Here is a 24456-nt window from a genome sequence, read left to right as displayed (position 1 = left end):
ATTTCTTAATTAGATTGTTTGGGGGATTTTTGGTGCTAAGTAAGTTCCTTATAAATTTTGGATATTAAGTCCTAATCAGATATATCAATGAATATATTCTCCCCTTCAGTGGGTTGTCATTTCATGTTGTTGATGGTTTCCTTTGCTGTGCAAAACTTTTTAGTTTGATGTAGTTCCATTTGCTTATTTTTCCTTTTGTTTTTTGCCCGAGGAGATATATCAGAAGAAATATTGCTACAAGGAATGTCCGAGAGTTTACTGCCTATCCTTTCTTCTAGGATTTTTATGGTTTTAAATCTGTTGGCCATTTCGAATGTATTCTTGGGTATGGTGTCAAAAAATGGTCTAGTTTCATTTTTTTGCACGTATCTGTCCAGTATTTCCAACACCATTTATTGAATAGACTATCTTTACCCCATTGTATGTTTTTGCCTCTTTTGTCAAATATTAATTGATTATAAAGACGTGGGTTTATTTCTGGGCTCTATTTTGTTCCATTTATCTATATGTCTGTTTTTATGCCACTACCATGCTGTTTTGATTACTATGGCTTTGTAGTATAGTTGATATCAGGGAGTGTGATTCCTCCATCTTTGTTCTTTCTCAGGATTGCTGAGGCTATTTGGGGTCTTTTGTGTTTCCATATAAGGTTTTGGAGTATTTTTTCTAGTTCTGTGGAATACACCATTGATATCTTGATAGGAATTCATTGAATTTATAGATTGCTTTGAGAAGTAAGGATACCTATCCATGAACATGGTGTATGCTTCCACTTATCTGTATCTTCTCCCATTTCTTTCTTCAGTATCTTATAATTTTTCGAGTACAGGTCTTCTACATCCTTGGTTAATTTATTCACAAGTATTTTATTCTTTTTGAAGCAATTGAAAATGGGATTGTTTTCTGATAGTTTATTATTGGTGTACGAAAATACAACTGATTTTTTAAATATTTATGTTGTATTCTACTTTACTGAATTCAGTTCTAATAAGTTTTTGGTGGAATCTTTAGGGTTCTGTATATACAGTATCATGTCACTTGCAAATAATGACAGTTTTACTTCTTCCTCTCTAATTTGGATGCCTTTTATTTCTTCTTGTACAAAAAAACAGGAGCAAATAAGATTAAAGTCCATAATAAAAGATAGCCAGCCAATGCTATGAATTCAGAAAAGAAAGTATAGAATGTCAGCTGGGGCTTCATTGGAACAGTTGTGGCTAGTTATGACATACACGAGAAATCTTTAGTTGCAGGACCAGCTCTACCCCCTAATTATAAGAGCAGTAGTTCAGAGTCATCAGACAGCGATGAGGACAGTAATTCTTTGTACGGAGAAGGAAACCAAGAATCTGAAGAAGATGACACTGGTCCACCTGCAAGGTCAGTCACTTTCTTAATCCAAGCTTCAAACCTAGTATACATTGGCTGGAACAGATAGCTAGTAAGGGGGGTAGCACATCTGCATTTATACAACACAGGAAGAGATCATTTCATGTGGCATTTCCTCATGAACTATACCTTTTACAAAGAAATTTATTTTAGTAGTACTAAAATAGTAGTCCCATTTTTTAATTTTTCTATATAGATATGGAGATTTTTTTTTATTTTACTATATAGATGTGGAGATAGCTAGAATTTCAATAAAATTCTTATAGAATTTGTCTTTAAGGTGTTATTAAAGTGACTAAATATTCTAAATAAACCATAGGATTTATTCTTTTAAAATTACCTATGCAATGTATGAAACAGAAATAGCAGCATAAAACTTTTCCTTAAATGAGATTAAAAGCTAAAGTCATAAACTTATTGCTCAGAAACATCTAGCAAACAGACTACTATTTGAAACTTCGTGAGTGGAATCTTTAACACCACAGAAAATATAGGAAATTGATATATTACTGCTGTAAAAAAGTAACCAATTTCTTAACCCTCTTAGGCCAAAAATAAATTCCAGGAAAAGATTAGTAGACGACTTACTGTGGTATTTGTGTGTGTGGGTTTTTTTTAATTTGGTAAGATTAATTTTTTTCAGTATTTATACAACTATTTGAAGTTAAAAACTAAAATTCTTGTGAAAAAAATATTTGACATATGCATAAAGTTACCCTACTATGTTTCCAGAAAACAGAGGAGAAATCAAGATGATGATGATGATGAAGGATTTTTTGGACCAGCCCTTCCTCCTGGATTTAAAAAGCAGGATGATTCTCCTCCAAGGTGATAATGCATAATATTTCAGGCCAGTCTTTTCTAAATATTTTAACTGGTGCATGGTAGTTCATTAAAGAGTTTTCTGTGATTGTTTTTTAATTACATGTTTTTATAACATTTGAAATTCATATAATACAAATAATTATTTAAACAAACTTTTAAGTAATCTTTTAAATAATTACAATAAAATTTTCTATAATTATTTACATGTTTATGACACTTTCATAGTTTATAGAACCCCCTCATCTCTTATTTGATACACAAGTGTTTTGTGGTAGGCTGAGTGGAACATTATCTTTCTTTCCCCTTTTTGTAAACAGGTAAGGTTGCACACACAGTAAGTGGTAGACCTGGGGCCTAGAATCCTGGTATTTGACTTCTAACCCAGACTTTTTCATTTCACATGTATATATACATACACAACACGTGTGTGTATCTTATATGGTGCCTGGCACAGAGTAAGCTCATAGTAAATATTGATTCCTGTCTTCTTGGAATTGCAAAATTTTGAAATACTAAATATGAAATCGCACACCAAATTGTTTATAATTCATAATACTATAAACCAATATAAGAGCAAGTTAAAAAAAAAAAAGCCTTTTGTACGTATTATATTCAGAGTTTATCATCACATTTGTCAGCTCCTTGTTTTCAGAAATACAGGGATAGACAATCTACTGTCTGTTTTTGTATGGCCCCCAAGCTAAGAATGATCTTTAAAAAGCCATTAAAAAACAAACACAAATATACAGCCGAGACCCAAATGTGGCCCTCAAAGCCTAAAATATCTTATCTGTCCTGTTATAGAAAATTTGCTGAGAATACAATATTTCTTTTAGGAAAATAAATTATTAGATGTATAGCAGTATCTTTTTTGAGAATTATATTTTTGCAGTAATAAAATACATGTGTAAAATAAATAGGTGACTGCCCCTAGAGGCGTTGCAGGTGTGGCTGCCGTGTCGCGCCTGCGTCATTAGGTGGCAGAGAACAGAGAGGCTCGCCTACGCCCAGCATCCTGGCTGTGGGCGCCTGGATGGTTGACGGCCTGACACTGAATGAATGAATGAATGAATGAATGAATAAATAAATAAATAAATAAATAAATAAAATAGGTGGTAGCATATAATGTAGGCAGAAACGTTTTATACAGCCATAACATATCATGATTATATTCTTTTACTATATTTTAAGATTTCATATACCAGTAATTTTATCTTTACAAATTCCCTGAGGCCATAGAATTAAGCCTTAATTGCTAATAATTGTACTCAGAAAAAAATCCATGGAGTACTTCCTTATATCTTTTGATAACTAATTTGATCTTTCTAACAGTGCCAAACTTCCCTGTTTTTTATATACAAAATTGTTTTTGGCTCAAAGAGGTTTTATGAGCCAAGACAAGAGGTTATGAAATGGCTAGGCTCAGAACCCAGACCTGATTGTCAGTACTGTTTTTCCTCTGCCAGGGAGCTTGTCTGGGAGGCTCTCATTGAGCACAGTGCAACCTGGAAAATTCAGCTTAGGATTTCACCATCTTGCTTCGTAATAATGGCTCAGTGACATCTCTGGAAAAAGACATTGGTATGAAAGAAAGGATAAAGAAACTTGAAAGTATGAACAAGAGTAGAAAATGTCTTTTATTTTTCCTCTATACAAAGTATTCTCTTTTTAAGACCCAGAAGTTAGTCAGTTCTCCCTTCTGGTCTGATGGCTGTTCCCTCAGTATGTGGCAATAGGACAGTTTAAAAGAAAATGAACTTTTCATTAAGTGGTCCAGGGTTCAAACTTCAGCTCTGCCACTTACTAGTGTGTGTTGCCTTTGAGCATTATTTTGCTCACCTAGAAAATGGAGTGACATATCTGGCAAAGTTACTTTATGGAAACAAAGTTACACTGGTTGGAATGTGGTCAGCACAGCACCTTTTCCTTTTTCTCAAGTGCACTCCTTTCTGTACACTTCACATCATTTTTAGATTAGTGAGGACAAGGCTTAGATTTTTGATACGTGTAACCTAAGTTACTAACATCTGTTGTGTGCATGTGCTATACATGTCCTTCAAACTCAGTTTATACTTCAGAAGTTTGGACTATAATTATAATGCCCCTAATGTATTTTTCAGTGGACAGTGAATATTAAAACTGAAAACCAAGGCACAAAATAGAAAAACATCCTCATAAGCTTTAGTCCATAACAATAACTCTTTTTAATTACCATTTTTATTTAAAACTAGAGGCCCGGTGCACCAGTGGGGTCCCTGGGCCTGGCCTGTGGGGATCAGGCCAAAACCGGCTCTTCCACATCCCCCAAGGGGTCCTGGATTGAGAGAGGGCAGTTCTCAGGTGATGCACCTCAGAATCGGAATTGGCTTCCTCCTCTCTGGTTCCAGGTGCGTCACCCGAGAACCGACAACCGCAGCTGCCAAGTGATCTCAGCTTGGCAGTTCCTGCGTTGAGCGGCTGCCCCTTGGTGGTCAGTGCGCGTCACAGCTACCGGCCGATCAGCCAGTTGGCTGGTCGGCCAGTCACTTAGGCCCGTGGTCGGCAAACCGCGGCTCGTGAGCCACATGCAGCTCTTTGGCCCCTTCAGTGTGGCTCTTCCACAAAATACCACATGCGGGTGCGCATGTACAGTGCGATTGAAACTCCGTGGCCCATGCGCAGAAGTCGATATTTTGTGGAAGAGACAGTATTTTGTGGAAGAGCTACGCTGAAGGGGCCAAAGAGCCACATGTGGCTCATGAGCCGCGGTTTGCTGAGCCGCGGTTTGCTGAGCCGCGGTTTGCTGAGCCACAGTTTGCCGACCACTGGCTTAGGCTATTATCCTATCTAATAATAGACAAACATGGTAATTGACCGTACCTTCGCTATGCCTCCCATTGGCTAATCAGCGCGATATGCAAATTAACCGCCAACAAAGATGGCAGCTAATTTGCATGTACCAGCTGGGAGCGAAGACTGAAGACACCGTAGAAGGAAGCCAAGTAACAGAGCCGAGGTAGCGGAGACGGGCGGGAGAGCAGCGGAGGAGATGGGCGGGAGAGCAGCGGCAGAGAAGGGCAGGGTAAGAATGGCAGAGATGGGCAGGGTAGCAGCGGCAGAGAGGGGTGGGGTAGGAACAGCAGAGATGGACTGGGTAGCAGCGGCAGAGATGGGAGCAAAACCCTATTCTTGCAGGAATATTCCAGCAACAGGCTTCTAGTATTATTAAGTGGGAAAATTCTAAATTATAAATAAAAATATCCTATATAATATAAGAGAAACATGTAAATTTATCATCCCTCTGCTACGCTCACCAGCCAATCAGGAGTGAGTATGCAAATTAACTCAACACAGATGGTGGGTTAATTTGCATACACAGGCGCCAGGCAGAGAGCAGAGCGTGACAGCTGGTGGAGAGTGGAGCGGCTTAGGGAAATTGGCTCCCCAAGCCACCAGACGGAGAGCAGAGAGTGAGAGCTTGGCAGAGTGGGAGGCCATGGGACAGAGACAGAGCAGGAAGGGAAAACCAAGATCACAGGGAGCACCAGGAATTCTGGGAATAGTAGTTTTGGTGGCAGCCCCAGGACTGGAAGCAGAAGCCCAGAGCGCGGGGAGCACCAGGAATGCTGGGAATCGTAGTTCTGGTGGCAGACGGATCTCCTAGACCAGTGATGGTGAACCTATGACACGCGTGTCAGAGATGACACACGAACTCATTTTTTTGGTTGATTTTTCTTTGTTAAATGGCATTTAATATATAAAATAAATATCAAAAATATAAGTCTTTGTTTTACTATGGTTGCAAATATCAAAAAATTTCTATATGTGACACGGCACCAGAGTTAAGTTAGGGTTTTTCAAAATGCTGACACACGGAGCTCAAAAGGTTCGCTATCACTGGCCTAGACACTAGAGCAAAGTGAGCCTAGAGCAAGTTACTGTTGTTGGGGGGGGGGGGGGGGGAGATGGAGGGAAAGCAAAAGTGAAAGACAAGTAAAATCAGAGTGTCTAGGAAAAATTAAAGGGAAGATATCCTAAAACTTCCAGTAAATCTCCACCAATGAAGCAAAGAAAAAAAATGCCTCTATTATTCTGTGAGCAACAAACCAAAGTGAGTTGGGGTCTCAGACAATTCACTCATATGATTGCAAAGACAGACAGAAACTCCCAGATTGGAGAGGACTCCCCTGAGGGCTCCCAGATTTGAGAGGTGCAGGTCGGGCTGAGGGACCCCCACCTCACCCCCCCAGTACACGAATGTCATGCGCCAGGCCTCTAGTGTTAAATAAAATTCTCATCAACATTTTTCATTTTCTGACTTTTTATCATTTTTGTGAATTTTATTCTGACAACTGCTTTTTAAAGTCAGGGGAAAATGATAAAGGTACATTTTATTTTTCAGGCCTATAATAGGTCCTGCATTACCACCTGGTTTTATTAAATCTGCACAGAAAAGTGACAAAGGCAGAGATGATCCAGGACACCAAGAACCATCATATTTCAACTATAAGGTTTGGAAAATTTTTGTTTAAAGGATAAGCTATAACAAACTCAAGACTTTACATAATTTTTAAATAATAGTAACGTCTACAGTTATTTGACTCAAATGTGATGTACGACAGTCATATTCAGAGTAATTGAGGATTATAGCATAGGTAGATAAATCAATTATATTATAAGACCTGAGATTCTATTAGAAAAATAATATGTAATGTTGGAAGGGTATTACATTTTCATGATAATCCTTGAAAGGAAGCTTCAAAGTGCTAGAAAATAGAACATGATGAAAAAATGTAAGGAATCAATGTGATCTGACCCAGAACAGAGAAAGCTGAGGAATTTTTTTTTTTTTTTTTAATTAAATCTTTATTGTTCAGATTATTACATTTGTTCCTTTTTTTCCCCCCCCCCCCCATAACTCCCCTCCTCCCAGTTCCCGCCCCACCCTCCACCCTCACTCCCCACCCACTGTCCTCATCCATAGGTGCACGATTTTTGTCCAGTCTCTTCCCACATCTCCCACACCCCTTTCCCCCCCAAGAATAGTCAGTCCATTCCCTTTCTATGTCCCTGATTCTATTATAATCAACAGTTCATTCTGTTCATCAGATTATTTATTCACTTGATTCTTAGATTCACTTGTTGATAGATGCATATTTGTTGTTCATAATTTGTATCTTTACCTTTTTCTTCCTCTTCCTCTTCTTAAAGGATACCTTTCAGCATTTCATATAATCCTGGTTTGGTGGTGATGAACTCCTTTAGCTTTTCCTTATCTGTGAAGCTCTTTATCTGACCTTCAATTCTGAATGATAGCTTTGCTGGATAAAGTAATCTTGGTTGTAGTTTCTTGGTATTCATCACTTTGAATATTTCTTGCCACTCCCTTCTGGCCTGCAAAGTTTCTGTTGAGAAATCAGCTGACAGTCGTATGGGTATTCCCTTGTAGGTAACTGAGTTACTTTCTCTTGCTGTTTTTAAGATTCTCTCTTTATCTTTTGCTCTTGGCATTTTAATTATGATGTGTCTTGGTGTGGTCCTCTTTGGATTCCTTTTGTTTGGGGTTCTCCGCGCTTCTTGGACCTGTAAGTCCATTTCTTTCACCAGGTGGGGGAAGTTTTCTGTCATTATTTCTTCAAATAGGTTTTCAATATCTTGCTCTCTCTCATCTTCTGGCACCCCTATAATTCTGATGTTGGTACGCTTGAAGCTGTCCCAGAGGCTCCTTACACTATCCTCGCATTTTTGGATTCTTTTTTCATTTTGCTTTTCCCGTTGGATGTTTTTTGCTTCCTCGCAATTCAAATCATTGACTTGATTCTTGCGCTCCTCTGGTCTGCTGTTGGGCGTCTGTTTAATATTCGTTATTTCAGACCGTGTGTGCTTAATTTCTAGTTGGTTCCCCAATATAAGATCGAGGGTCTTATTAGTTTTCGTGTAGATCTCATTAAGTCTATCGGCAGCTTCTAAACAGTTCTTGAGAGACCTTAAAAGTGTGGTTCTGAACTCTATTTCTTCCATTGACAATTTTGTCCTGTTTCTTTGTCTCCGCATTTTGTTATGCTTCTTTGGTGCACCCCCTAGTGGTCTTTGTTCGCAGTCTTATAGATAAATCTTGATTGTTGTAGCTAATTCCAGGGAGGGTTTGACCTCCAGGCCAAGTGGCTATGAGAATCAGCTGTGTCAGCAGTGAGAGAACTTCTGTCCTCTAGGGAGGTGCTAATCTAGCCTTTGCCTGAGGCTATCCGGTAAATGCCTCTGTGCAGGGCTTGGGCAGGGCGGGTCGCACAGGATCAACAGGGTGGGCCGGAGAGAGCAGTTATGGCGGCTCTCAGTCCTGTCCCCAGGGGCTCTGCCTCTCTGAGTCCCAGCACCCGCTGCAAGGCTCGGAGAGAAAGCTGCACTCGCTCTGACCGAAGCCAGACAGTCCGCTTCTCCCGTTTGAGCCTGGGTCCCTAAAGACTCGCCTGTATCTGGAGCTCAGAGTCTGCGACTCCCTCCCGATTGAAAACAACAACCGCGCCCTCCGCCGCCAGCCCGCTCCGCGCACTCCGCACCTCAGAATTTGACTTCAGCACTGCGCCTCCTCTGAGTGTCCGTATGCGTTTCTCTTTCCTCCTAGTTGTAGGACTTCCACTCAGCCAGCGTTCCTGTGGTTCTGGGCGATGTCCGTTCTGTGTTTTAGTTTCACTTTTGAAGTAGTTGTTCAAAGCAGCAAACTCCGGCGTTAACCTATGCCGCCATCTTGGTTCTCCGAGCGATCAAGAGTTCTCTCCGAGCGATCAAGAGTTCTGAGGAATTTTTAAATAATGATCTTTACCTTGGAATTAACTCTCTCCTACCTAGCTCTGGTACCTGTATATAGCAAAGGCACTGGCGGATAAGTAATTTTATGAAAAGATAGATCAAGTGATTTTGGAGTCAAGAGTGAAGACTGTTTTCTTGTTGGAAGCCAGATCTTCAACACAAGCTGTGATTTGTACAGTGCTTTATAATTTTTAATGCATGTTACTCATATGAATATTATTTTTATCTTCTCTATGTTATGAAATAGATGTTATGAAATAGATATGATCACATCTAACAGATGCTAAAAACCAGAAAAATTGGCTAATATACACAAGATTGCACATTTTTTCTTATTAAAGCCCCAGTTCTTATGCCTTTAAATCACCTGTTCACTCTGCTATTCTGTGTGGCTTCCTGTATGTTTATCTTTACTGAGTATTCAGCAGTTACACTGAGGTTGTTATTAAAGGAAATACTATGCAGTGGTTAAGATCATGAACTTCAGAATCATTTATTCATTCTTTCAGCAACGTTATAGAGCTCTTACAGTGTGTCAAGCATATAGTCACAGAAATTAATCTGTCAACAAATTATTTTGTTCCTACTTACAAAGTCATTCAGAATCCAGCCACTTCTGTTACCACCCTGGTCCAAATCAACATCATATTTCACCTCTTTTATTGGTTTTCATGCTTTAGCCCTTATTCCTCAATTACCTCTTCTCAGTGCAGCAGCTAGAGTTGCCTGGGTAAAACAGTCAGATCATGTCACACACTCAGGACCATAAATTTTTCTTCCTCTGCATAAAGCCAAAGTCCTTACAGGGCCCTTTACAATCTGGCCTCCATTAGCTCCTTGACTTTCTCTCTATTTTGATCTGACCACGCTGGGCTCCTTGCCATACCTTCTCAAATTAACAGGTAGGCATCTACCCCTGAGCCTTTATACCTGCTAAGTCTCTCCAAAATGGTCTTCCCTAGATATCTTTGTCTTGCCTCAGTTTTTTGCTGGACTGTCACCTAAAAGAGGTTATTTCTGACCTCCTAATTTAAAATTGCTAACTCCTTTTCCCTTTACTTCTATCCCCTTCCCTCCTTTAATTTTCTCCATAGTATTTATCACTACCTAAGATACCATTTACTTTACTGCTTCTTTTTGTTTATTATTAACTTCTCCTTGTGAGAATATGAGTCCATTGAGGACAGAGATTTTTGTCTTATCTGTAGTAGACATTCAAAGTATTTGCTGAATGAATAAGTCAGATACAGTCCCTGCTCTCATTGCTTAGTGTAGTGGGGGAATATATACAGTAAACAGATACTGCCTAATATGAGTGATTCAAAAGGTGAGACAAAATATAGTGGCACCATGACAGGGAAATCTAATCTGAAGAAATGAGGAAGTCTTTTTCTCTGAGAAAATGTCTAAACTGAAGATGGATGAGTAGGAACTAGCTTAGCAAAAAGGACAGGAAAGATTGGTCCAGCGAGTACAGATAGCTTATTTGAAAGCAAAAAAAAGTACGGAGAGGGAGAAAGGGTTTTAAAAAATTTAGTATGGGGGAGAGACCAACAGGGGGCCTGGAGGGGGTCAATGGGGAGAAAAAGGGGACATATGTAATACTTTCAACAATAAAGAATTATTTAAGAACAATTAGTATGGTTAGAGTGGAGAGAATGAGGAAAGAGTTAAGGGAGAGAGGTAGGCAAGAGCTTTGAATCCTGGCTGAGCTTAGTTTTCTTATTGGTAGCATTCAGGTCGTTACCTTACAGAGTTGTTGTAAGGACAAATTAGAACAGTGGGTATTTATAATAATAATTATTAGTATTACTATTAGTATTAGTATTATTACCACCTTCACTACTCATGAAGAATTTACACTGAGCATTGGAATCCTTTCTAACAAGGTGCTTAAGTATAGGAATAAATTATCAGAGGTAGGATTCTAGCCAAATGGAAGGCTGAGCTCTCACAGGTTCAGGCTAGGCTTTCCCAGCCACATCACAAAGGAGTGCCGGGGGGAAATAAGATTGCAACAAAATTAATACACTGCTGAGCTTAAAGAGAGGGAAATCCACAGATGCTAGTAACATTGAGAGAATTCATACAGAGCAGTAAACACAGTTACACAGCAGAGGGCCACAGTAGTTTTAGAGATGACACTATAGCATACCTGTTCAAGATAATCTTGGTTCTGAATTCTTTGCATTGGAATTTCCCTCCTTTTTCTGTTTTCATATTTCCTCAAAGAGAGGCTTCTCTTAGTCTCTTATTCATAACATATACCCCCAAATTAAGGCATACATAATAATAATAATAATGGTTAACATTTGTTGAGCCCTTGCCACAAACCAGACACTGCAAAGTACAATATAAACTCATATGTGCATAATTTACTTATATTTGCATAACAGCATGAATTAAAGTTAATCCGAAAAACAATCCTAGGGGATAGTATGTCAGCTAGAATGCTTTTAGCTGCAAATAACAGAAAATTCAACTCAAAATGGAATTGTCTTAATTTATGTAGTTGGCAAATGGGTTTTGATAATTTCCAGGTTGGTATATAACCTATGTTCTCAAAATAAGGAAAATGTGTTTCATACATAATAAGAGGTCTAGGGGTAGGGTCATTCCAGGGTTTGTTAATTCAACACCTTAATGAGATCATTGATTTTTTTTCCATCTTCTCTATCATCTGCAGTTAACCCCCCTTTTAGGCCAGTGATGGCGAACCTATGACACGCGAACTCATTTTTTTGGTTGATTTTTCTTTGTTAAATGGCATTTAAATATATAAAATAAATATCAAAAATATAAATCTTTGTTTTACTATGGTTGCAAATATCAAAAAATTTCTATATGTGACACGGCACCAGAGTTAAGTTAGGGTTTTTCAAAACGCTGACACACCGAGCTCAAAAGGTTCGCCATCACTACCTTAGGCTGGCCCCTTATATATCAAGACTGCCAGAGTACTAAGATTCACATGCAGATGGCAATGTCCAGACATAGAAGGGGAATGGCCATTGTCCTGTATCCCTTTTTTACTTTTTATTTTGTTGTTAATCCTCATCCAAGAATATTTTTTCCACTGATATTTAGAGAGAATGTAAGGGAGGGAGGGGGAGACAGGTAGAGAGAGAGAGAGAAATATCAATGTAAGAGAGACACATTGACTGGTTGCCTCTTGCACTGGGGATCGAGCCTGCAGCCGAGGTATGTGTCCTTGATCAGGCGTTGAACCCGAGGCCCTTCAGTACTGGGGAGGGAAGCCTTCCAAGGTTTCCCGTAGACCGCTTCTCACATTTCTTTGGTCAAGTGGTCAAGAGAAATAAACCAACGTGTTTGACTTAGAATTATCAACATTTTCCCTCAGGAATTAGAGAAGATCCCAGTTTCCTGAGAAGAGCATGGTTTCAAAGAGGATGAACAAAATTAGTGTTCTCTTAGCAACAGAGTAGTTATTAGTTGAAACTGTTTTAATCCCCATCTGAATGACAAAACAAGCCTAGAAATGTCAAATTACAGGCCTGAGGTCATAGGCAAATTGAGGCCTTGAGACTTGGTCTGCCTAACTCTACAGCACAAAATATAAACCAGTAGGGTACATATTTTCCATTGTATTTCTGAATAAATAACTCACCTTTTTTGTTTTTTAAAAATTAACCCATCCAAAATACCAAAATGACTTAAAACCTAGATTGGGTTTGGGTTTATGATTCTGGCTTCTCATTTTCAGTTTAGTGTGTTGGACAATGTATTGTTTGCTTTTTTGTTTTATTCTCTCTAAGTAATTATATCAATTAAATTTTAAGTAATTTGGGATCATTCTATAACCTCTTGGTTTAAAGATAATGTCTTATTTCAAAAGGAAACAGATAGCAGTGAAGATGAGGACATTGTCGGACCAATGCCTGCGAAAGGACCACTTAACTATAGTGTAACAGCAGAGTTTGATAAAAGAGCCCAGAGAATGAAAGAAAAACTGATTAAAGGAGATGATGTAAGTTTTAAATACACTCTACTCTGAAAAACAGGCTAACTAAATTAAAAATCTAAATGTTAAACATAGACATTAAAAAATACATATACAGGGTAGGGCAAAAGTAGATTTACAGTGGTGAATATGCAAAACATGGTTCATTCTTTTTTTTGTTAATCTTCACTCGAGAATATGTTTATTGATATTTAGAAAAACATCGATGTGAGAGAAACATCAATCAGTTGCCTCCCCAGCTGGGGATTGAACCCACCCCCTTTCAGTGCACAGGACAGTGCTCCAACCAGTTGAGCCACCCAGCCAGGGCTAGTTTATTCTTCTGTTGTTGTTGTTAATCCTCACCCGAGGATATTTTTCCCATTGATTTTTTGAAAGTGGAAGGGAAGGGGAGGGGGGGGTGGGAGAGAGAGAGAGAGAGAGAGAGAGAGAGAGAGAAACATCAATGTGAGAGAGACACATCAATTGGATGCCTCCTGTAAGCACCCCAACCAGGCCCTGAATCAAACCTGCAACCCAGGTACATGTGTTTGACCAGGAATCAAACTCGCAACCTTCAGTTAATGGGCCAATGCTCTAACCACCTGTCAGGGCTTGTATTATTATGTATTGTATTATTTTCCATACAAAAAACGGTCCCTCTACTTTTGCCCCACCCTGTATATGTACAGGTATGTATGTATACATATAAAGAAAATTTAGGAGCTGGGTAATCCAAAACTATGAAAGGAAAAGACTGGCAAATTTGCCTACTGAAACATTTGAGTATGGCAAAAGATAACAAGGTCAAAAGAACAATAAATTAGATTTTAAAAATTGGTAAAATAATGATAAAAACATCAGTTCTTTTTGTTTCTCTTAAAGGATTCAGCTAAACCAATTACAAGGGAGTCCTGGATGACTGAGCTTCCTCCGGAATTGAAAGACTTTGGTCTTGGGCCCAGAACTTTTAAGAGAAGAACAGACACCAAATCTGGAGATCGATCAGTGTGGACAGACACTCCAGCTGACAGGGAAAGGAAAGCCAAGGTGAAAGTGGTTGTTCATGTATTTCTGTCCATGTTGGCTCTATTTTGAAAAGGCATAAGGCAGAATTATTTAACGGTACTATTTCAAAAGTTATGATTCCAAAGGGAAAATACAGATTTCCCCTTGAAGGAAAGTTGGAAGGAAGGAAAGTGACACCATTTGCTTACCGTTTCCCAATAAATTGTATCATTTAAATCTCTAGAAAACTCTGAGACATGAGTTTATTGACTTAATTTTATAGGAGAAACTAACCTCTATTTATGAGGTCAGTGTTTCTGGAATTACAATGCTGGTAAGTGATGTATATAATTCCATTCTAGACTTTTCTAACTCCAAGTTCTTAGAGTTAGAAACTCTAAAACTGGTCCTTACACAGCATCAAACTATTTCCATTACAAGGTATCTTTTAAAATATCTTGGGGCGGGTGGCGGCCGGGGGGGGGGGGGGGGGCAACAAAGTCACAGATTAACCTAGATAAATGATGCATAAAACTCTTGTTACTATCAAGATAGGCAAGAAGCACACACTTGCATTAATAGTGCTAAATACAACAAAATAAACAGAAAAGCCAAGCTCATGGATCTAGAGAACAGATTGGTGGTTGCTTGAGGTAGGGGGCGGACAAATAGGTGAAGGGATCGAAGGTGCCAATTTCCAGTTATAAAACGAGTAAGTTCTGGAGATGTAAGGTACAGCATGGTGACGATAGTTAATAATACTGTACTGCCTATTTGAAAGTAGCTGGGAGACTGGATCTTGAAAGTTCTCATCACAAGGGGAAAAAAAATTGTAACTGTATAGTGACGGATGTTAACTAGATTTATTGTGGCGATCGTTTTGCAATATATGCAAATATCGAATCATTACATTATACACCTGAAACTAATATAATGTTATGTCAATTATACCTCAATAAAAAGGAAGCACTTTTATCAATACATTAAATAATTTACAAAATATACCCAAAAAAGTATGCATAAAATACATTATTATCTTACATTTTTCTTCTCTTGAATCTTTTCTGCTTATTATGAAATACTCAATTGTAAATTAGGAGTTGAACCAATGTCCTCCTTAAATTTACTTCATCCAAAGGTTTTAATGCCCTTAAGCTACCCCATTCAAATCTTAAATATTCTACTAATTAGCACCTTATGATTATAGCTTTATCAGTTCTGACTTAAACAGTTGACATTTAGTTCATTCCCCTCATTCTGTTTATCTTGTTCATTAGTACCTAGACTTATGAGGATTCGTATTTTCATTCTGTAACTATAAATTGTGTTACAGTGTAATTATAAGTTGGTTGTGAAATGGTGTTATTCTTAAAATGTGGATAATATGTTGAAGTCTCAACATTTTAGCACCCTACCCTGAATATGTGGCAGCATCATAAGTTCTCTATTGCCCTGAAGATTAAAGAGAATCTGAGAGTTGTAATGGAAAGGTGAGGTGCACCAACACACATGGGGGCAGAAGAGGCAGCAAAAAATGTGGTGTAGACGTGAGCGACACCAAAATGACTGGTGCTGGAAGGCCCACCTACCAGTAATCTTTCTTACCTGGTCTCTTATAAAAATAATGTTGGTGTTTTTCTAATTTAGCCTTTATGATTATCTCCAAAAATATAATTAACTCCCTTGCTTACACGGACTTTTTACTTGTGCCTACACTTATTTATGCACTTTTCTGTCCTTCTGTTCCTCATTGTAGATTAATAGGTGTCTAGCCTATAGCCAGATATGCAGGAGTCTTCAGAGGAAAATATCACAGGAAAATGGAGTCAATAGAAACTAGGCCAGGGGTGGGCAACCCCTGGCACACGTGCCATACATGGCACGCCAGTAACCTTTGCTGGCACGCGAAACCCTCTCTTATAATCTTCCATTTACAGTTTTTTTCTTAATATCGACTTTTTAATTTTTCAGATAAATTCAGTGTAGGTGTATCTTAGATAAATAAATAATTTTACATAACAAGTTATCTTAAAGACCATACACATGGATTGACGAGAGAGGGGAAGAGCAATTTCTATGCCTCTGCCTTAACTCTCCCTGCCTTCCTAGATCCGACCAGTGTTTTGGTTTCATCCACATACGCTTGTGAATCTTTGTTCTCAGTGATGAATTTTGTTAAGTCTCGTAATAGGAGTAGCCTGGCAGATGAAAGTAGTAGCTCATGCATATCTCTGAAGGTCACGAAATATAAACCTGATGTAAAATCCCTGTCATCAGTGATGCAGCAGCAAAAGTCCCACTGATAATATCAAATGGAGTCATAAAGTTTTCTGTCAGACTATCAGTGTACATGTATACATTAAAAAATAAATGTATTTTTCATCATCATATACTGTGTTTTTGTCGCTCGAATGAATTTTATTATTTCTTCAAGGTTCTTCACATACGTACACCTTAACAGATATCAAGTAGGCATAACATGTTCTCAAAAAATTAGGGTTGGCACGCAGAAGAATTTTGAGTCAGAGATTTTGCTGGTTTTGGCACGCACTCACAAAAAGGTTGCCCACCCCTGGACTAGGCAATACAATCTGAACATAAGTGATTATAGGCTCAGTGACTTGAGTTGTTTAGATCTGGTCATTCTTTTCAGGGCTGAAGATGTGTTGTTCTATGTTTACAGTGGACTATTAAAGGAATATAATACCCTTTAAACTTTATGTGGTACTATATTATAGCAGATAGTACCACAGAATTATATGTATTTGTGGAACAAACTATATATTATCACAAAGCTATTTGTTTCCTGATATTTTTGATCATGTGTAAAGTTCATGACCAATTTTTTATTTTTGTAACAGATCTTAGTCCTTTCCCTTTTTTTAACTTCCTTTTTAATAAGTACACTTCACTTCGTCTTACTTTTTTATATTTGATTCCGCAGCATGCCATCTCCCCTATCACATCTCCCCTATCACATTCACATTACCTAAAAGAAGTAAAATTGCCCCTTAGGCAGAAGTGTAAGGGTGATGCATAAGTTAATTAAATAAGATCTGTTATATTCTCACCTCCCAGTCTTGACTATATCTATTAACTCTTAAATGGTCAGGTTTTTATATCCATCTACCGTAACATCATTTTTTTCTGAATATTTACACTTTGAAATATATGTTTTCTGGGAAATGTTTTATGGAAAAGTAAGAATTGAACTATTTCTGTGTTTTTAACGTACTTTATTAAATAAAATATTGTTTTAGTCCATTAATAAGATAAAAATTGTATAAGAGCCTCATTAGTTTTCATAAGCAAATAGCAAGAGTATAAAAGTATGCTTTGAAAAATGGTTGTTAATTGTGTGTTTTTTTCTAACTAAAATTTGTTGGAAATGTATCTAAGTACAAACTTTATTTTTGTGTGTGTGCTATGATAAATGATTATCTTAGTTTTGAATTCCAGTTATTCATTGCTGGTGTATTTTGTATATTGGCCTTGTGTCCTACAGCTTTGCTGTACTTGCTTACTAGTTCCAGTTTTTCTGTTGATTCCTTGGGGTTTTCTACCTACACGGTTTGTCATCTGTGAATATGGTTTTATTTTTCTTTTCCAGTCTGTACACCTTTTATTTTTATTTTTTTAATTTGTTTCCTCAAGAGTGATTTTCCAAGTTTTGAAAATATAATACAAGATTTCTTTTTAAGCCTTATTTTATCTTTTACATTTCATCATTGTTTGTCAGACTCATGTCTGAGTTCAGGAAATAGGTGATTCTTCCAGTTAGTTGCTAAGAGTTGTGGTGTTTTGTGTTTTTTCTTGTTTTCAAGAAAATCTTAGAATACTAATAGAAATCTTACCGAGTATATTAACATTTCTAATGGACAGAGGTTCAACAAGCCTGGTTTAGTTTAGTCTCTGATCATTCAATCTGAGTGAAAATAGTAGTATTTCTTTTTTACCTTCTCTTAATTATATGGTTCAGTAATGTGTTATCTGTGTTCATTCCTCAGGAGACAAAAGAAGCAAAGAAGTCATTCAATAAGAAAGATGAAGAACATATATTGTCAGGAAGGGAAAAGAGATTGGCTGAGCAGGTGTCCTCATACAATGTAAGTCAGAATAAAATATATACCCTTTAACTTTTTTCTATCTTTTAATGCTCCTTGTTTTTTCTTTTGCTCGTTTTTCTTTTACATGTCTGAACTCTGTTGTATATATATTTATGTAAAATCCTTTTTGGAATATTCTTAGTTAATTTTTTTACTTAAGTCATATATAAGAAATTCAATTCCTAGAGTTCAGTAGCACGTGATCAGGAAGTAAGAGCCCTACTAACTCTTAGAGAACCTCAATTCATATATTTTTTAATTATAAGCAGATTTGGAATATTTTATGTGAAGATTTAAATATGGGAGAAAGGTGTTTTTAAAATATGGTTCAATCTAAATTTGTAAACTGAATGGTCAGTATTCATTTGGCATATCATCATTTTGTTACATTCTCTTAGTCAAGAGAAGAAAGAAAAATGATGTTCCAGCTCAAAGAATAAATGTCAGTCACTTAACCCATTGGCCCCTGGAAGGTGTTCAGGTGTTCAGGAAAATTACCTTCTGTTTCTAAGATATTAGTTAACAAAAAGTCCCATAAACATTAAAAATATAATGAGAATGATTTAGTGGACATATGTAGACAGTGAAGCTTAAGCACACAGGAAACATTTTTGGAAACTGACCAAAAACTCAACTGCCATGGAACATTTATGAAAACCGATGAACTCAAAAGTCATTGTCTCAAGAAAATTGAAAGTCACAATCATTCAAGCCATCTTCTCTGACCACACAGAATTTAAGTTAAAATTCAAATAACTTAAAAGTCTTATACAACAAGAAATTAGAAAAATTCAAAATTTAAACTTTGCATCAAAGAAGACATGATTAATGGAATTTAGAAAATATCTAAACCTGAATGATACAAAAAAACAAATATGTGGGATGCAATATAAAGTGGTACTTTTGGCCAAAATTTATAGCCATATTGAGATATGTTAGAAAAGAAGAATAACTGAAAATCCACAACCCGTGCCTTTTTCCAAATGGGCATTTTTATAGAACTAAGCATACACCTACCTTATGATCCTGCAACTCCATCCTAGGCATCTAAGACAGATGAAAACATGTCCACATGAAGACTTGAACATGCATTATTCATAGTAGCTTCAAGAAAAGACTTATACAGAATATTCATAGACATGTTATTCATAATAGCTAAATTTGTGAGTATCCCAGGTGCCCATCAAAGAGAAAGAAAAACCAAACTGTATACAATGAAATACAAAAAAAGGAACAAATTATAAATGACAATGTGGTTAAATCTCAAAGTCCTCGTGCTTAGTGAAAAATGACTTCCTACACAAGTCCATCTTCCATGATTCTATTAAAGTGAAGCTCTAGAGCAAGCAAAATGAATCTATGGTGGGGAAAAAAAAAATCACAATAATGGTTGTTGGAGTGAAAATGTGTGACTGAGTAAAAAGGAGCATACGGAGCTTTCTGGGATGATGGGATTGTTCCAGATCTTGATAGAAGTTTAAATTCTAAAACTTAGTAAATGTAATTTAAGATTTGTGCATTGCATTGTGTATAAACTTACCTTAAAAGAAAAGCTTGTAAACAAATATTGAACTCTAGCTAATGAAATGATTGGTGAAGTACTTAGGGTACATGTAGTGATGTGTGCAATTAACTTTAAAATGCATCAGAAAATTAGGGTTTTAATCTCATACTGAAATTTTGGTTACTTGTGAGATGTGTTGTTCAAAATAGTAATAGTCTTAAGACTAAACCACCTTATAATTCTTAGTTTTGATAAATCAAGCACTGCCGGGAGCCGGTCCATCCTTGCTGTTTCAAAGGACCTGGCATATATAGCATACGGTTCTTAAAATGTTTGCTCACCTTCTTGGCACTATGTGTTTTAACCAAGGTCTCCTCTCCGAGAAAGGTTGTTTCCCCAGGTAGGGATTTTCCCCCGAAGTTAGGGAGGGAATAAAACCCCTCAACTAAGTGCCAGGTGGGTAATTAATCACTTTAACTACAAACAATCATGCTTAAGCTACATAATCTTTACTCCCTGGAATGGAGATAAGAAATGCCCTAACCTTTGTAATAGAGATTGATAGGATTGAATCAACTGGTATAAATACAGATGTAACAAGACAGGACAGAAAGAGACAGAACTTAGAAGAGAGCCAAGAAGACAGAACCTACAGACAGAAGAACTTCGCTGGAGAGAACATGGCAAAAGATCCTGGACTGAACCTGACTACAGAAATATGGCAAGAGAACCTGACTAGAACCTGGTGACCGAACCTGGCTGGAGATCTCAGACAGAACCTGGCTGGAGAACCTAGCGAGGGAACATGGCCACAGAACCTGGCTGGAGATCCGAAGCAGAACCTCTCTGGAGATCCAGACCAGAACTTGGCTGGAGATCCTGGCTGGAGATCCTGGCTAGGCTGCTGATCAACTGAACGCTGTCTCCATGTCATTCCTTCTTCGCCGACTCCGTCTACGCCTTTGGGGACCCTTGGACACACTGGGGCTGGACCCCGGCATATGGCGCCCGAACAGGGACCCCTAGGTAAGCTCCCCGCACTTGGGACAGATAGGACTCCACCGTAGGAAGAGGGTGGATAGTCTTCGCTGACTCTGTCCACACCTTTGGGAACCCCTGGAACAGGATTCCCATAGGTAAGCCCCCCCCCCCCATTGAGAACCCCCACATTCAGGACGGATAGGACTCCACCAGGGTGCTGCAAACCCCCCTACAGAGGATAAGTAGGGTAAGAAGGTGGATAGTACAGAACTTAGATTGAGAAGATGTGCCATACTGAGTCCAAAGAAAGAAGACTCTGTATTGATCTTTACATTAAGAAGATGTGCTATACTGAGTCTAAAGAAAAAAGACTCCGTATTGATCTTTTAACACATATGCTTGCTAGCAGAGGAGTTAATGTTACTCCCAGTCAGATGGAACATTTTATACAAGAAATATGTCCATGCTTTTCTGAGGAAGGAAAGGTGCCGGAAAGGTAAATGTAGAGGCATGGGAGAAGGTAGGCCCAAGGAGCCTTATCCTTAACCCCACTGCAGCCTTCCCACCCCGGGAAAGTGCAGGATTGGCAAGCTCTCCCTGGGGTGATAGATCAGGACTCAGGTAATAGCGGAAAACGCCAATCCTACTCTTAAAATGGATACAAGAGAGCATTTCGGGTTTTTCTTTTTAATGCCTGCTTTTAAAAAATAAAAAAGGGGGAATTTGCCGGGAGCCGGTCCATCCTTGCTGTTTCAAAGGACCTGGCATATATAGCATACGGTTCTTAAAATGTTTGCTCACCTTCTTGGCACTATGTGTTTTAACCAAGGTCTCCTCTCCGAGAAAGGTTGTTTCCCCAGGTAGGGATTTTCCCCTGAAGTTAGGGAGGGAATAAAACCCCTCAACTAAGTGCCAGGTGGGTAATTAATCACTTTAACTACAAACAATCATGCTTAAGCTACATAATCTTTACTCCCTGGAATGGAGATAAGAAATGCCCTAACCTTTGTAATAGAGATTGATAGGATTGAATCAACTGGTATAAATACAGATGTAACAAGACAGGACAGAAAGAGACAGAACTTAGAAGAGAGCCAAGAAGACAGAACCTACACAGAACCTACAGACAGAAGAACTTCGCTGGAGAGAACATGGCAAAAGATCCTGGACTGAACCTGACTACAGAAATATGGCAAGAGAACCTGACTAGAACCTGGTGACCGAACCTGGCTGGAGATCTCAGACAGAACCTGGCTGGAGAACCTAGCGAGGGAACATGGCCACAGAACCTGGCTGGAGATCCGAAGCAGAACCTCTCTGGAGATCCAGACCAGAACTTGGCTGGAGATCCTGGCTGGAGATCCTGGCTAGGCTGCTGATCAACTGAACGCTGTCTCCGTGTCATTCCTTCTTCGCCGACTCCGTCTACGCCTTGGGGAACCCCTGGACCCGCTGGGGCTGGACCCCGGCAAAGCACTATTTAAAATATTACCATTAAACAGACAAAATAAAAAACAAACTAGGATCTTAGCATGAATTTTTTAAAGCTACTATAACACTGTCCCATTTAACACAGATTGCCCTGGCTTTTATAAAGCTTTATAAAACATGCATTTTTTTTATTTATTTTTTTATTGCTTAAAGTATTACAAAGGTTATTACATATGTATCCATTTTATCCCCCCACCCTAGACAGTCCCCTAGCCTCCCCTATCCCCCAGTGTCTTATGTCCATTGGTTATGCTTATATGCATGCATACAAGTCCTTTAGTTGATCTCCTACCCCCCTACCTCCTGCCCCCCAACCCTCCCCGGCCTTCCCGCTGCAGTTTGACAATCTGTTTGAGGCAGCTCTGCCTCTGTATCTATTATTGTTCAAAAGTTTATAATGGTCTCTATTGTCCATGAATGAGTGAGATCATGTGGTATTTTTCCTTCACTGACTGGCTTATTTCACTTAGCATAATGCTCTCCAGTTCCATCCATGCCGTTGCAAATGGTAAGAGTTCCTTCCTTTTTACAGCAGCATAGTATTCCATCGTGTAGATGTACCACAGTTTTCTAATCCATTCATCTACTGATGGGCACTTAGGCTGTTTCCAGATCTTAGCTATGGTGAATTGTGCTGCTATGAACATAGGGGTGCATATATCCCTTCTGATTGGTGTTCCTGGTTTCTTGGGATATATTCCTAGAAGTGGGATCACAGGGTCAAATGGGAGTTCCATTTTCAGTTTTTTAAGGAAACTCCATACTGTCTTCCATAGTGGCTGCACCAGTCTGCATTCCCACCAGCCATGCACAAGTGTTCCTTTTTCTCCACATCCTCTCCAGCACTTGTCGTTTGTTGATTTGTTGATGATAGCCAGTCTGACAGGTGTGAGATGGTACCTCATTGCTGTTTTGATTTGCATCTCTCGGATGATTAGTGACCTTGAGCAAAACATGCATTTTTGTTAAATGATTAAATCAGGTAAATCAGCAAATTAGTCTCTACATGAACTGGCTTTCAATGTGATTTTTAGTGAATTGACTCTTCTAGGTGTTTTTCATTGTTTTTTTATGATTCTAGCAGTAGTTTGGTCAATGTGTGTCACAGTGTACAGATGATGCTAACCCAGACAGTACACCCGAAACAATTGATATGACAAATTTGAGACCTTGAATTGTTTGAATTAGCTATAATAGTCCAGTGGTTTGATCTATTCCCTGTCTTCATTGATACTTAATTTACTAAATTTACTAAAGCAGATGCTCCTTGACTTTCGATGGGGTTACATCACAATAAACCCATCATAGGTTGAAAATATCATTAAGTCAAAAATGCATTTAATATACCTAACCTATTAAGCATCACAGCTTAGCCTACCATACCTTAAACGTGCTCTGAACACTTACATTCACATATAATTGGGCAAAATCATCTAACACAAAGCTTGTTTTATAATTTAGTGTTCAATATCTCGCATAATTAATTATGCATATCACTTTCGCACCGTAAAGTCGAAAAATCATAAATTGTAACATCGTATGTTGGGAAATGTCTAGTAGATCAGTTAATTAAAATCTGCCATCTTTATTTCCCCATTTTTGTTGGCTTTTTGTTACCTTTTGTACAGTTTTGCGCATCCTGTTTCTCAGTAGGGGCTCTACTGGCCCTTTAAATACAGTTCCTCATGTTGTGACCCAACCATAAAATTATTTTCGTTGCTACTTCATCACTGTAATGTTGCTACTGTTATGAATCGTACTGTAAATATCTGATATGCAGGATGGTCTTTGGCGACCCCTGTGAAAGGGTCGGTCGACCGCCAAAGGGGCCGCGACCCACAGGTTGAGAACCACTGCTCTAGGTAAAGTAGGGCCTCTATAACTTCATTTTTCTCTCATCTCCTCCAAACTTTGTTCTCTCTTTTCTCCAGCTGTTTAAAAAATATCTCAGGCCTTCCCCTTCCAACTCTTGATAGCCTAAATCGACACCTCCATCATTGTTGTATAATTAATGAATTATTATTTTCTCATTAATGGGGAAAGAGGAAAATGTGGAGAAATAGTGCTGAAAGTTCAAATTTTTATAGTATAATTTCTTTGCATTTACATACAATTAGCCGAACCGGTTTGGCTCAGTGGATAGAGCGTCGGCTTGCGGACTCAAGGGTCCCAGGTTTGATTCCGGTCAAGGGCATGTACCTTGGTTGCAGGCACATCCCCTGTAGGGGGTGTGCAGAAAGCAGCTGATTGATGTCCCTCATCGATGTTTCTAACTCTCTATCCCTCTCCCTTCTTCTCTGTAAAAAATCAATAAAATATATTTTTTTACATACAATTATATTTATACGACATTATAGTTCCCCATCCTAGAATTAACCCTACTCCACTTCTCTTTTATGTTGTCA

At 38.4% G+C, this 24456-nt stretch overlaps 1 protein-coding gene and 1 non-coding gene across 6 annotated transcripts in view; both read left to right on the top strand.

The window, feature by feature from the left end:
* Positions 1-24456, top strand: part of GPALPP1 (GPALPP motifs containing 1) — a 41908-nt gene that overhangs the window by 3984 nt on the left and 13468 nt on the right. For all 5 annotated transcript variants that reach the window (XM_059684683.1, XM_059684685.1, XM_059684686.1 and 2 more), the window contains exons 2-7: positions 1248-1380; positions 2122-2217; positions 6596-6704; positions 12857-12988; positions 13847-14011; positions 17977-18075. In XM_059684683.1, the coding sequence (XP_059540666.1) occupies positions 1248-1380; positions 2122-2217; positions 6596-6704; positions 12857-12988; positions 13847-14011; positions 17977-18075 (734 nt within the window). The remainder of the gene's footprint in view (positions 1-1247; positions 1381-2121; positions 2218-6595; positions 6705-12856; positions 12989-13846; positions 14012-17976; positions 18076-24456) is intronic.
* LOC132229044 (small nucleolar RNA SNORA17) lies at positions 3138-3267 on the top strand. The gene has a single exon (XR_009451614.1). It is a non-coding gene; the product is annotated as a small nucleolar RNA SNORA17 (small nucleolar RNA).

Source organism: Myotis daubentonii, chromosome 2 (assembly GCF_963259705.1).
Source record: "Myotis daubentonii chromosome 2, mMyoDau2.1, whole genome shotgun sequence".
In the NCBI taxonomy this organism is placed as follows: Eukaryota; Metazoa; Chordata; class Mammalia; order Chiroptera; family Vespertilionidae; genus Myotis; species Myotis daubentonii.
Note: the sequence above shows the minus strand (reverse complement) of the source record. Positions and strands in the feature narration are given on the sequence as shown.